This window comes from Leptonychotes weddellii, chromosome 1 (genome assembly GCF_054177405.1).
Source record: "Leptonychotes weddellii isolate Sample4059 chromosome 1, ASM5417740v2, whole genome shotgun sequence".
Taxonomy (NCBI): domain Eukaryota; kingdom Metazoa; phylum Chordata; class Mammalia; order Carnivora; family Phocidae; genus Leptonychotes; species Leptonychotes weddellii.
Genome location: NC_138369.1, coordinates 85,203,933 through 85,217,301, shown reverse-complemented (window position 1 = coordinate 85,217,301; position 13,369 = coordinate 85,203,933). Strand labels below are relative to the sequence as shown.

The following is a 13,369-nucleotide window of genomic DNA, read 5'->3' as shown; positions in this document are numbered from 1 at the left end:
TTTAATGTAATAATGATATTGTGGTTATGTTAGGTTTAAAAAATGAAACATTTGGAGATACATACGTGCAAGGTGATAGTCATTTGGGATGTTCATTCTACTTTTTTTGTGTTTAAATCTTCCCCAATGAAATAAGATGGAACAAAGTAATCCTTTAAAAAAGGGGAAACCAATAATAAAATTTCCTAATCAAGAGAATCATCTATCATGAAAATATTTTATTAGAGTTTAAACATAGAAAATGTAACATTTTAACTACAACTGATAAATGTGACACATCACTTATTTCACTTGAGAGAAAGCTGCTGAAAACCAGACACGGTTTACTGGGCTTGCATTAGAAAAACTACATGGAGAAAATTACATGAACAGGCTAAAGTTTGCTATGAAAACAACGTATTTTTATTAAAGTAATTAAAAGTCAAAAAACAACAACAAAAGGGAAATTCCACAACCTTTGCAACTATATAATCTTTATGTAGAAAAACTATAAAGTGACAGTCTGGAAAGCAGCTCCACAATAAACTTAATCCTTACATCAAGAGTAACTAAATTATGGAATCAGTTCACCCAAAAGAAATTGTCTTGCTGTAAAGTATTTCAGCTGAGCTGATTTCAACTATATTATTCTCATTCCTGAAAAAATTGTCTTTCCTGATATTTCAAATCACCAAAGATGTAACGTACAAGAGCCTGTTGAAGTAAAAGGATAAAACAAATACGCCGAGCACAATTACATGTGAAAATGAATGAGGGCATTTTATCTATAGAGCTACAAAACTATATAAATAACCAATTATACACATAATCCATTTACACCGAAGCTCCGTGAGGTGGTACTGAACAAACACTGAGGCATTGAATTTTCAACAATGGAACATGGCTCGCTCCCAACAGCAGCACATTCCCACCTTTTAGTCTATCATCACAACACTTCCCCTGGGATCTGCATTTGTGGCTTATCTAAGTCCTGGGAAGTTTATACCAAAAATGAAGAAAAAAGGCCAAAAGGGCAACAAATTACCCCCGACAATCTGTCTAAAACCTGCTTGTGAAATAGGAAGAAAGCAAGCACTTTGTGAGTTTTTAGTCACGTGTTCTTTTAAACTTAGACTAGCGTCTTCATTACTATCTGAACTGAATTTTCTGTGATTTGCTTTTCCATTAAAGTATAAAAGGAAAACAACAAAGAAAAAAGCTCATATTTCGTAAATGTACAGTCTTAGAAAAGTGGTACTATTTATTTTTAAAAACAACCTTCTCTGTTGAAGAAATCACACTGTTGTGGTCATCAGAATAGCTTAAGTCACTTTGGCAATACAGGGATTTATTTGCTCTCATTTTCTAATAATCATAATGATAGGCTATTATCACGGCCACATAATCTCAGAATTTATGTGATCGCAAAGGCAAACGTGTAGAGAACATGTCTAATAAACTTAAATTAAATCATGATTGGAACTTCTTAAAAATATTTTCAAGACTATTAAAATCTGGGGAAAAAATACAGAAGTCATAAGCAAATATTTCTTCTAAGATTCTTTAATTGGGATAAAAGTCTCAGGGTTAGCTCACAGGAATGGTCTGCAATAAAGAAAAATTAGGTCAGTGTCTAGTGGTTTCTGCAAACTTTAGCAGAAAAGCCGAGAACATTCTGAGCATCATAAAAGCATTCTTTTGGGTCAGGGTTTTTTGTTGTTTTAGTTCTTTAATCTCTAACTTCTCAACATATTACAATTTAGAAATGCCCATATGCTTAACTAATGGTAATAAGGAAATACAATGTCAAAGAAAAGATACACAAACATGATCCTTTTCAATCATAGGTCTCTCTTTGGCAAGAAATAGACCACCATTTATTTACTTTCTCTCAGTGTAGGAGGAGATTAAATGGTATTAACCTGTTAAGAAATCCTTGTGTATAAATGTTAGGATAGAGGGTAAAGAGTTTAAGCCACACCCTTTATGAGAAGAGTAGGTAACAGAGGATTTCGTCTTACTTGTAGTTATGGTAGAGCATAATAACCGTCTATTACAGAGCTGGAAGAGGGTATTTCCTCTAACTAGAAAGTCACCCTATGAACATTTTAGTCAACCTGTAGAAATTCTGCTATCTAATCAAGTGTTCTTTAGATGCGGAACATGAATAATATGTTATTTAAAAAAAAATGGTAAAGTATCTCCCTCCTTAGAATTCACCAATTTCTGATCCTGTTAAACTTTCATAGAATCCATGAAGAATTAAACAGGCTTACTCTAGATATTTCCTCATTAAGTAAAATTGGAAATAACCGTTTGCAATTCCAGGAAAAAAAAATCCAATACAATCTAATACACACATTAGTAAACTTTACAGAACACATATTCTATCAACCCTAAGCAATCCCCACCCACCCACCCAAAAGGAAGCCAGTCTTACCCTCCGTAAGATATTCGTTGTATGTGGATCCACATTAAAAGAACTGCTAAATTCCACTGCAGTAGGAAAAATACAAATAAGAGCCCCAAACTGACCTAACAATTTCTATTCACTCCTCCTTCTTCAGGATATTTTTTTTTAAAGAGAGGGAAATAAGCATTCCTTGTAATTTGACTGCAAAAATCATTTCCTGTCCAATTATTTCTAAGCCTATACTAGATACCAAATAATGATGGAATGCCCAAATCACCAGGAACTCAACATTACTGTTATTTTTGCAAAAAAAGGTAATACATAAAATTCCCTCCCCCCCAGGCAATGAACAGGGGAGAAAAAACACGTTACTTTAAAAATGGCTATATCTGTAGGTTTTTAAAAATGGCTGTATCTGTAGGTTTTTAGAAACCAGCACCAAATGTTCATGTTTAATTATTCTGAGCAACATTTAGGAATTAACATTCCCTAACATTATGGACAAACAAAAGAGTGAACAATAAGGGAATAACTTTCAAGAAATATTGCATGTTGGTAAGAACCATTAAGTCAAATAATCGGACTGGCTCATTTGTAAAGATGCTATAGGTTTGCCCAGTTTGGAAATAGCACACCTCACTGCCAGCTAATATACCTACTCCCCAAATTATCAGTACAGCTTATTTTATTTGTAACTAGGCAGCATTAAATAAAACAACTTGAAAATATAGTTTTAAAAAGGTAACTCAAAACAATCCATATTAGAATGGTTTTCTATGCTCTCTATTAAGGGAAAAACAAAAACAAAAACCATCAAACCACTGCATAAAGTGTCCAGAAAAACTGAAAGATTCACAAATAGTAGTGTCCATTCAAGTCTACATAACCCTTTATTACATTATACTGATAGCAATATTATGATCAACATTATACAAGTTTCCTTATTTCTTCCTCATACTGCAACAATTTTATTCCCATTGTATAACAGATTTTAACTAGGCAAATCGTTTAAATCAACTTTTTGCACCTTGAATTTACAAACTACCGGATGTTAAGTTTCCTGAAAACTATTTTACTTTTAAGCTTTACTTAAAGATAAACCTAAAACTCAATTCTAAAAAAAAAAAAACAAAACAAAACAAAAAACAAAAACCTAAGGTGCTTTAAAAAGAACTCTGCAGAAATATACTGATACCAATGTTTGAAAGATAACCTACAGGGGGCTATAAAAGGGCAATTATCATACAAAAAACTTCTATGGCCAACTCTTGTTAGAAAATTTATTTTATAAATAAACTTCTTTCATGATAGAAGATGAAATCAAAAGATGGAGATTTAATTTGTCCCTAAAAAAAAGTAGTTGCTCAGGACATACAAGCTGAGTACACTGAAATCATACTGTTTCTTTGATAAAAGAAAAAATATTTTAGCCAGGCATTCCATTAACAAAAAAGACCATGCCACCTTTCCCTAGTCTTTTGATCTTTGGGGACTAGTATTACCCAAGATAACCTCATCGAAGAAGTTGGTTGGCAAACCTACCAAATAGGAGTCTTAGGTCCCTTAATTTTGATAGTCATCTTAGTAAATACAAAACTTTAGCTACTTGACCAGTGGAGCTTATAAAGTGCATTAAGTATAAGAAACAACAGAAGTGCTAAACTCACTTGGTAGAACTTTAAGGGACTTGATGTCACCAATAGGGCAAAAAAACAACATTATAGTTTTCTGTTCAGATTTTATTTGAAATCTAATTCAAATTGTCAAAGCTACAAAAGGGGCGAAGACATCTGTATTATTTTTGCTAAGTCACAACATCCTAAAACAAAATACTACTACTGCCAGCAGATCCATTATACACATTTCTGATGAAATTCATTAGCACAATAAAAATTTCATCTTGAGAAACAGCCACAACGAAAGTAATTTATACAATATAAAACAATGACAGGTCTACAGATGCAGTTACTCATGAGTTTACACATGCATTCACAAACAAAAAAACAAAAAATCCAGGAATGCTCTTTCATTTGATTTTTTGTTGTTTTCTTTTTTTAAAAAAACAGACCATTCAGGCACAAAACAAAATTGCATTTCCAATAAGTGACAGCATCTTAAAAATTTATGTCAGTGTTTGTTTTTCTTTGACTTTTTATGAGACCTGTGTGGAGATCGGGACTGGGATCTGGATTTCTTCCCTGACTTTTTAGGGGATCTAGACCGTGATCGCCTAGACCTTTTAGGTGTCCTCGAACCAGATGGTGATCTGAGGAAACAAACAAACAATTTATCAAAGCACTCATATGATCAAAATGGACCATCCTTCAATTACCTAAAATGATCTTTAACAGAGCACAATGAAAGTCAGAAATAAAAAAGGCTGTAAACTTCCCAAATTCATATTTTGCCTACTTTACACACACACACACGTAATTTTGCACCTTCTGTGCACTGCATCAATGATTATGAGCGGTGTGCTTGCTTAAAAAGACTGATTCCTGAGCCCTACCACTGCTCTATTTAATCAAAATCCCAAGAAGCAGGGACTGGGAATTTGCAATTTTAACAAGTTCCCCAGGTTACTGATAGATCCCTTAGTCTGAACCTCTAAATCTGCAAGATAAAGTTCAAAATGGCATCTAAGATCATTCACAAAATTTTTGAAAAGTGTTACAACCTATCTTCTTGAAGGAAAAAGCACCAACTACTGCATATCATTCAAGGGAATCATTTAAGATACCATAATTCTGTAAGTGCAGTTCATGAAGATTACCAAAACAAATAAATACACTTTATATATATGCAAGTGCCATTTAGAAAAGGAAAAAACTTATCTTTTATAAAAATTTTACTAAAAATGGTCACAAAAATAAATTTTTAGGATATAAAGCAGTTTTAGTTCTCAGGAAAATTCCACTATGTAACACCAGATGAATAAAACATTTCTTAACCACTTTTCTGGAACTACAAGGAAAAAAAGTATATAACACACATTTAAATTACCCACTGAAGAATGGTATTTATTTCCACAAATCTCTACCCAAGAACTTGCTAATAAGATGCAGGGGCAGGAGGGAGGGGGTAAAGTATTCTCCTTTCAGCCTTGACAAAATCAAAGAATATTTTATAGAAACTGAAGAACAGAATGAAAAGTAAAGCAGCTACCCCTAGTCCACAGAAAACACTGGATATAATGTTTAAAATTCTTGGCTGGTCTTTACTTGTTGGAAGCCTTCTTGTGCTTTAGTCATGAGGAGACTGGGGTGGGGAGGTGGGAAGGAATAATCTAAAATGAAAGTATACTTCTCTGGTATTCTAAAGCCCTTTAAAAAACGGTTGCCAGCCAAATTATTTTCAAAAGCTGGTGAAATGACAAGGAAACTGGCATTTGAAATATTACAAAAAAATAACTTGCATTTACCTTTTGGCCTTTTTGCTAACATCTCTAGGAGAATCTTTGTGAGATGACCTGGATCGTGAGCTCTCTTTATGAGATCTTTCTGAACGCTCTGATCGCTCCGATTTGGGTGAAGGGGATTTCACTCGTCTACCACTGCTACTGCGAGACGGGCTAGGGGATGTGCTGTGTCGCCTTTTCCTACGGAACAAAGCCCCCAAAATATTCCATAAGTGAGCAAAGGATCAGGTATTCATTTTCCTTCTACTGAATCAGCTATTAATTCCTATCAGTTTACACTAACTTTATTTTCACTAACCTTGTTAATGTTAGTTTCCAACAACATTCAAAGCCCTTTATAAAGAACAAGAAAGTCTTAAAGATAGGTTGATCAAAACAAAAACTGAAGTCAACTAAATTGGATTTTCTTTTGCTGTAAGAGATCGGGACAATGGATAAAATCTCATTAAGGTCTCTGGTTAGGTAACAGTATTTAATGTTAATCCTCCAATCTTGAAACTTTTATTGTGCTTATATAAGAAAATGGGGCATCATGTTGGCAAGTTACTCTTAAATGGTTGGGAGGAGGGCAAAGGAAGGGGGGAAAAATTAAGCAAAAGTAGAAATATTTCAACATTTGGAGAATGTGGGTGGAAGATATCTGGGAATTTTTTATACTATCTTTGCAACTTTTCTATAAATCTGAAAGTATATCAAAATAATAAATACAAGACAAACAAGTGGTAAATTTAGCATTTAACCAATTAGTATACCTATGTTATTTGTAATTACCTGTAGAGTAACTAAGCCAGAATTTTTTTATTTGCATTCACTTGGATATTAGGAAAATCTTCGTTAACTAAAGCAATTTTCTCTATTAAATGAGAGATTTAGGAACTGTGAAAGTAAAATAAAAACTAAGAGAGAAATGATTTTGATTAGAATGAAGACTTAAAGTGAGGAGTGAGTCCCTATGGCCTATGTACACAAACTCCTTTTAGACAGGAATGGGAGACTCAAGTTTACAAAGGCAGCAGTCTCAGCAGAGAAGAAAAGCTTATACCAAAGGCAACAAGGAAGATGTAGCAAGCCTGTTTAGTTATTTAAACCTTAGGTTTGATACCTAATATGGTAACTGAATTCTTGCACTTAACTAAGGCTAAGGTATCATTTGAACCATGCAATGGGATGATGTCCCAATTAACTAAGCCAAGTGCCAACTAAGTGCCCCATTTCTCAGTTAATTCTGCCTCCTACAGGCAGGAGCCAAACATGTTTATCATGAAAAAATACTTTTCAAGTTTGTTGGCATCAGTGATGAAAACATTACAAAATGAAACATTCCAAAACTTTATTTGGGGGGTGGCACACAGTAATGTCATTTATTTTTTATCTTTTATTATTACTATTACTAGTACTATTACTACCTGAGTTAGCCAACATATAGTATACATTATTAGTTTTTGATTTAGTGTTCAAAAAGCAGTATAGGCATTTAAATGAGAAATGTATACCTTTCTTTCCTTGTTGGAGTACATTCATCTTTTTCCTTCTTGTCTTTAGATCGAGATTCCAATTTTTCTTTATCCTTTTTATCTCTTTCTCGTTCTCTTTCTAATTCCTTCTCTTTTTCCTGTTTTATTTTTTTAAAGAAAAAATATTTAGTCATTAAAAAATACCTATCTAGGTTAATCTCATTTATGCAACAATATTTTAAATCACTACGTATAATGCCATTTTTAAAAAAAATACCTACTCTTCCAGGAAACCTAGTTATTTCTTCTACTTATACTGAGTGATAATAGTAATACCAGTTACTAAGTCCGTACCATAGACCAAATAATTACTAAACAACTTTCCATATACCACTGCATGTAATACTTCAAATATTCCTTAGGAATACTACTATTATCCTCATTCAAGAGATGAAAAATGAGACTCAGAAAGGTTAAGTACTATGCTCACAGTCACACTGGATGGTGAAGTCAGGACTGGAGTCCAGGCTGTAGAGCCAGGGCTCTTAACTACTTCCTCTGTCCCTCCACTTAAAAAAAAGGAAAAAGCCAACAATACACTGGCCTATCTTAAACTACAATAAAATAGTAGCGATTCTATAGCAAGTGGATTTAATCTAAAGAGAGCTCTCTCCAAAGCACAAGGCTGAAAAGGAAAAATAGTTATTCATAATAATCGTCCATCAAAAAATCTTACTAATAACAAGTACCATTTTTATTGGAAATTTTACATCCTAATTTATAAAAGTACAAACTGACTACATGACTATACAATTATATAAACCAGAAAGATGACCTATCTACATATTCCCACTGCTACAATCGCCACTTATCACTTGAAATTATTTCTGTTGATAATATACTTAAGGGAGTGGCTACAGAAAATGAACCCACTAAGCCAACTTAGCTCTTCATTAACAGGAATTTAATTTCTCTGATTTGTATTCATCAAGAAAGCTATCTGGTGGCTGATAAAAAGCCTATACCAGAAGTTACAAACAGAAATGTTCTGTAAACAACCAGACAATAAATATTTTCCGTTCTGTGGGCCACATACAGTCTCTGTCCCAGGATTCAACTCTGTCACAATAGTCCAAAAGCCACTATCGATAATACGTTAAGTGAAGGCACATGGCTATGTTCTAGTAAGCTTATTTAAAATGAGGTGATGGCCTGTGAGGTGATGAATCTCCTGACCCTCAGTATATACCTTCAAGAAACACATCCTCCTCTCCAGTTACAATCATGGAATGCAAAGAGATTAAAATGATATTACATGCATTACAACCATCAGGACCAGTGAGTATCTCAAAGTGTAGTCTTCCATGCAGATCAGATACCTGCCACCAACTCCAAAGGGACTCATGGAGTACAGATACATCTTTTTTAAAATCTCATTTTTCTTTTTTTGAAATACAACATATAGAGTATAGATTTAAAATGTAATGCAGACGACACCATCTTCCTCTGGTGATCTGTAGGATATATTTTCCTGATTGATAATTTTATAGGAATCAAACTAGTTAAAATACTCAAAATATTTTAAACAATTTAATCCAATAAAAGAGTAATAGTAGCTATTATCTCACAATCCTGCAAAATTGGGACTATCGACCCAGTTTCACGAAGAAAAGCAGGATCCAGTGATTCGCCTAGGAGAAAAGAGCGAAGGGCGGCACCAGGAACGCACAGGTCTGTGCAGCGCCAAAGCTATCTGACTATACTGCTGCTCCCGTCACCATTACTATGCCATTAACAGCTTTTAGAGATTCTAACTTCTGTTCCAGCATGTTCTTATTTCTCTCTCTCTACATATATATATAATGTGTGTGTGTGTGTATAGTCTTTTTTGTAATGATAGTCAAGATATAGGTAAAAATTAATAGCAGTCCCAATAAAATTCCTGGGTTCTTCCAAAAATTAACATGTGTTCTAAAATTCTCTGTATATCGCTACATATTTTTTATGCATAAAGAATACGAGGCTTAGAATTCACTGATGAGGTATTCTACCACTTGGTGCCCTTCTTTGGAAACAGTGGAAAAGGAGCCCTAAATGAACTTCCCAAACTAACTCCATCTTTGTCTTTGTGCCACTTCTGAGGGCTGCTGGTGTTTCATTGCCACAAATGTTGAAGCTTCACAGAAGGGGTCTTCCAGTTTTGAAAGCATGGTCTTAGCAGATTTTCTAGTCCATAGGTAGCATATCCAGAATAAAAAAGTGTGCTGTTGCCCTAAGACCCTTTTCCAAGTTGAAATAATTGCAAAACATCAAATTTCAAATGTTCCCAATTGTCTACCAGTATTCAGCATTTACACATGAAAGGGTGTAATTTGAGACATACTTTTCTTTAAGTATACCAATACACCAATATTCTAGTAGTCAAACAAATAACTTTGGAAAATGCATATTATTGAATACACTCATTCCTTACTCGTTGAAGAAGTTTATCTCTGTAGTGTTCTACTTGCTCCTGAAAGCTCTGGCCTGGTTTTTTAGGTCTTTTTCCAGATTCCAATTCATCCTGAAACTTCATAACTTTGAGCTGTGAAATAAGACATTTTAAAAATAAATCTTTTCATCACTATAGTTTTTCAAGCAGTGCTTTGTTCCTGTAAAAAATTTTTTTCTTTGAAAAAGTGTATAAAAAGGAAAAAAAAAGGAACATAGCAAAGTAGTAACTGATTAGGACTCAGTCAAAATATAACATCAACATAAAGCTCCCTTATCTGAAGGCCACTTGTTAGACGAGTCCAATCATGAAGAATTCAAGTGATCATGCGTGGGCCCATATGCTCTCTGCACAGCCACGTGAGATGACTCATGAACTATAGTTCATGCCCTTAAGAATCTACTTATTATCTCAATGATAATGAATTTGCTATCTGGCTCCCCAAATGTGAAAGGCAAGGTTGCTAAATGCAACCTACTTCCAACAAGATAGGACAGCAGGCAGAACACAAGTAACCATTAATTTTTTTTTTAAGCAGCATTCTTTACAGTTCACACAGGACCAAAAACACAGAGCAACAGAGTTTGAAGGTTTCACTCTATTTACAGTACAGTGCAATTACTGAACATCCAGAAAAGGTTAAATCATAGTAGAAATATACTAAGAGTATATACTAATAAAAAAAAGATTAGAAAAACTTCCGATTCCATTTCTTGTAATTTATCCATATGAGCACAAAACTATTTGTACAAAATTATTCAATTCTGCATTGTTTGTGTATACATTATGTATTTTAAGTATTTTATGTTAATATGCATCATATATTAATACATATATATTTATAGGTACATTTATGTTACATATGTAAATATAAATATACTTACTATATAAAGATATATATACATCTTTATGGAACAAAGGGAGAACAGGTAAGGTGAAATGCATGAAGATTCAGATAATGTTGGAAGTGGAGGTAGAAAGCACATATGGATCCACTGGGTTGCAGTGCCAAACCTGTATACCTTATTTCACTCAAAGAGGGAAAGAAAACAGTCTTGCCTAATGGAATTATTGTATATGCAAACATCTTAACCTATTTTTATTGAGCACTGATATGTCCTTTAAATGGACTAAATGCTACTATAAATGTTTTATTTGTATTTGGAAACAAGACCTCATTTGTTTTAGGTTTTTTCCCCCCTCGCTACAAATGAGGCTTTCCAACCAACAGAATGGGAACAAGTTACAAAAACCTTCTTCCATTCAAAGTGTTATTTTCACTGTTTTTGACTTCATGACCATTTCTCATACTTTCGCCAACTTTTGCCCTTTTTCTACCTAATTCCACTTCTATAACCAGGTCATTTATAATCAGAGATTTGAGGTTCTTGCCTCTTTCAAAACTCTTAAAAACTCTTTGCATTGTTGTTTTAATGAGGACTACATTTCAAAACACAGAAGACATAAGGGTAAGAGAGAGGGGAAAAGGGAAAGAAATGTAAATGTCTCACTTCACCACTGTGTGAAACCTCCTATGACTAAAGTGACTCTGTTCTACAGAATGCATTCATGGCAAATCAGCTTAAGAGTTAAGCGCTGCCCAGTGTTACTTTGGAGAAAGAAAGGCGTTCCTAGAGAATCTTTTTAAAAATCATTATAAAATCCTAGGGCGCCTGGGTGGCTCAGTTGGTAAAGCAACTGCCTTCGGCTCAGGTCATGATCCTGGAGTCCTGGGATCGAGTCTCACGTCGGGCTCCCTGCTCAGCTGGGGGTCTGCTTCTCCCTCTGACCCTCTTCCCTCTCGTGCTCTCTGACTCTCATTCTCTCTCTCTCAAATAAATAAATAAAATCTTTAAAAATAAATAAATAAATAAATAAAAATCATTATAAAATCCTTATAGTTCCTGCTCATGTGACCTAACTCAGGTGCAAGCACAAGTCCAGGGCACCCAGAAAACAGGTGGCAAAGGGTCCCAACTCAAATGAGAGCAGCACCATGTACTGGCTTGTTTGCCAGCTAGCTCTCTCCCTGTTGCCCTGGGACAGTGGTAAGTATCACCTTCCCACTCAACTATCCACTCTTTCCTCAGGGGTCAGGGCAAAAAAGGGATCTTTCTGCTCCGACAACATAGAAGACACACCACCACCACCCCAACCAACCCATGTGTTCCACACCTCCAACCCTTCTTGGTAGAAGTGGGGATGCCAACAGAATAGGAAAAGACAACTCCAGCATAGGCCAGGCTCTAAGCAGTATATCTGAAAGATTAAGAACTTCCTTCCAGCCAACACCAGTAATACCCTATGCCTGCATGTTTTCTAAGTGCTTTGTGAAAGTCTGTATTTTATAATACATATTCTTCGGTTTTTATTAATCCCATGCTAAAAAATGTTCAGTTACATAAGTCAAACCAGTCAAAGAAAGACAAATACCATGTGATTTCACTCATATGTGGAATCTAAGAAACAAAACAAATGAACAAAGGGGGGGGAAAGGGGGAGGAGAGAGACAGACAAACCAAGAAACAGACTCTTAACCATAGAGAACAAACTGACAAACTGACAGTTACCAGAGGAGAGGTGTAAGTGGGGGGATGGGTGAAATAGGTGATGGGGACTAAGGAGTGCACTTGTGATGAGCACCAGCTGTTGTATGGAAGTGCTGAATCACTGTATTGTACACCTGAAACTAATATTACACTATGTGTTATCTAACTGGAATTTAAATAAAAACTTAAAAAATGTTCAGCTATAGACATCTTTATTACGATGTATTTGGGGAAGAGAAGAGCTTTCAAAAAGAAAAACTATAATGGGGCGCCTGCGTGGCTCAATCCTTAGGCATCTGCCTTCGGCTCAGGTCATGATCCCAGAGTCCTGGGGTCGAGCCCCGCACCGGGCTCCCTGCTCCAGGGGAAGCCTGCTTCTCCCTCTCCTACTCCCCCTGCTTGTGTTCCCTCTCTTGCTGTGTCTGTCAAATAAATAAAATCTTAAAAAAAAAAAAAAAAAAGAAAATATATATTTTTATTCAACTCCAGGAAGGCAGAGTTCGGTAAGCTTGGGAAGAGTTCTGAGAGTTAAGAATGGGCATGGGCAGCTTGGAAAAAATCCACAGGTAGAGTATATTCACTGATACATTTTTGCCCCTAAAAAATTTATAGAGAATGTATATAAATAAATACATCCCAGGAAAAATGAATCAACATGTTAACTCTGAAAATCTCTTCTCTTCACTTACAACAGACAGTATGCTGATTCTGTCTAAGGTTAAACCAAAATACTTTCCCTGTTAACATTCTGGCTTGGTGATTCTAAGAAAGAGTTGGACAAAAACTTGTACCAGCACAACAGTGATTAGAGAACTGGAAACAAGTTAACGACTATGGCAGATATTACAAAGTAGTACAACGAGTAGTGCTGACACACAGTAGGCATGCAAAATACTGTTAGTTATATGAATGGATAAAGATTTAAAATGCACTCTTATATATACTTTTGAGACTCTGGGCAGACTGCTACACCAACGTTTACTGGGAATGTTTCATCTCCTTGGGGCAAGGAATGGGGAAGGTTCCCATTACAACACCCTTCCCTCTCTGATATGTCTGGCTAGT

General features: G+C 35.1%; 1 protein-coding gene across 3 annotated transcripts in view; it reads right to left on the bottom strand.

Moving 5' to 3' along the window:
• Positions 1 to 203: 203 nt before the first annotated feature.
• The window catches only part of U2SURP (U2 snRNP associated SURP domain containing), a 58,483-nt gene continuing 45,317 nt past the window's right edge, over positions 204 to 13,369 (bottom strand). For all 3 annotated transcript variants that reach the window (XM_081827467.1, XM_081827468.1, XM_081827470.1), the window contains 4 exons: positions 9,738 to 9,848; positions 7,304 to 7,422; positions 5,814 to 5,990; positions 204 to 4,658 (listed from right to left, as the gene is read on the bottom strand). In XM_081827467.1, the coding sequence (XP_081683593.1) occupies positions 4,520 to 4,658; positions 5,814 to 5,990; positions 7,304 to 7,422; positions 9,738 to 9,848 (546 nt within the window). In that variant the 3' untranslated portion in view covers positions 204 to 4,519. The remainder of the gene's footprint in view (positions 4,659 to 5,813; positions 5,991 to 7,303; positions 7,423 to 9,737; positions 9,849 to 13,369) is intronic.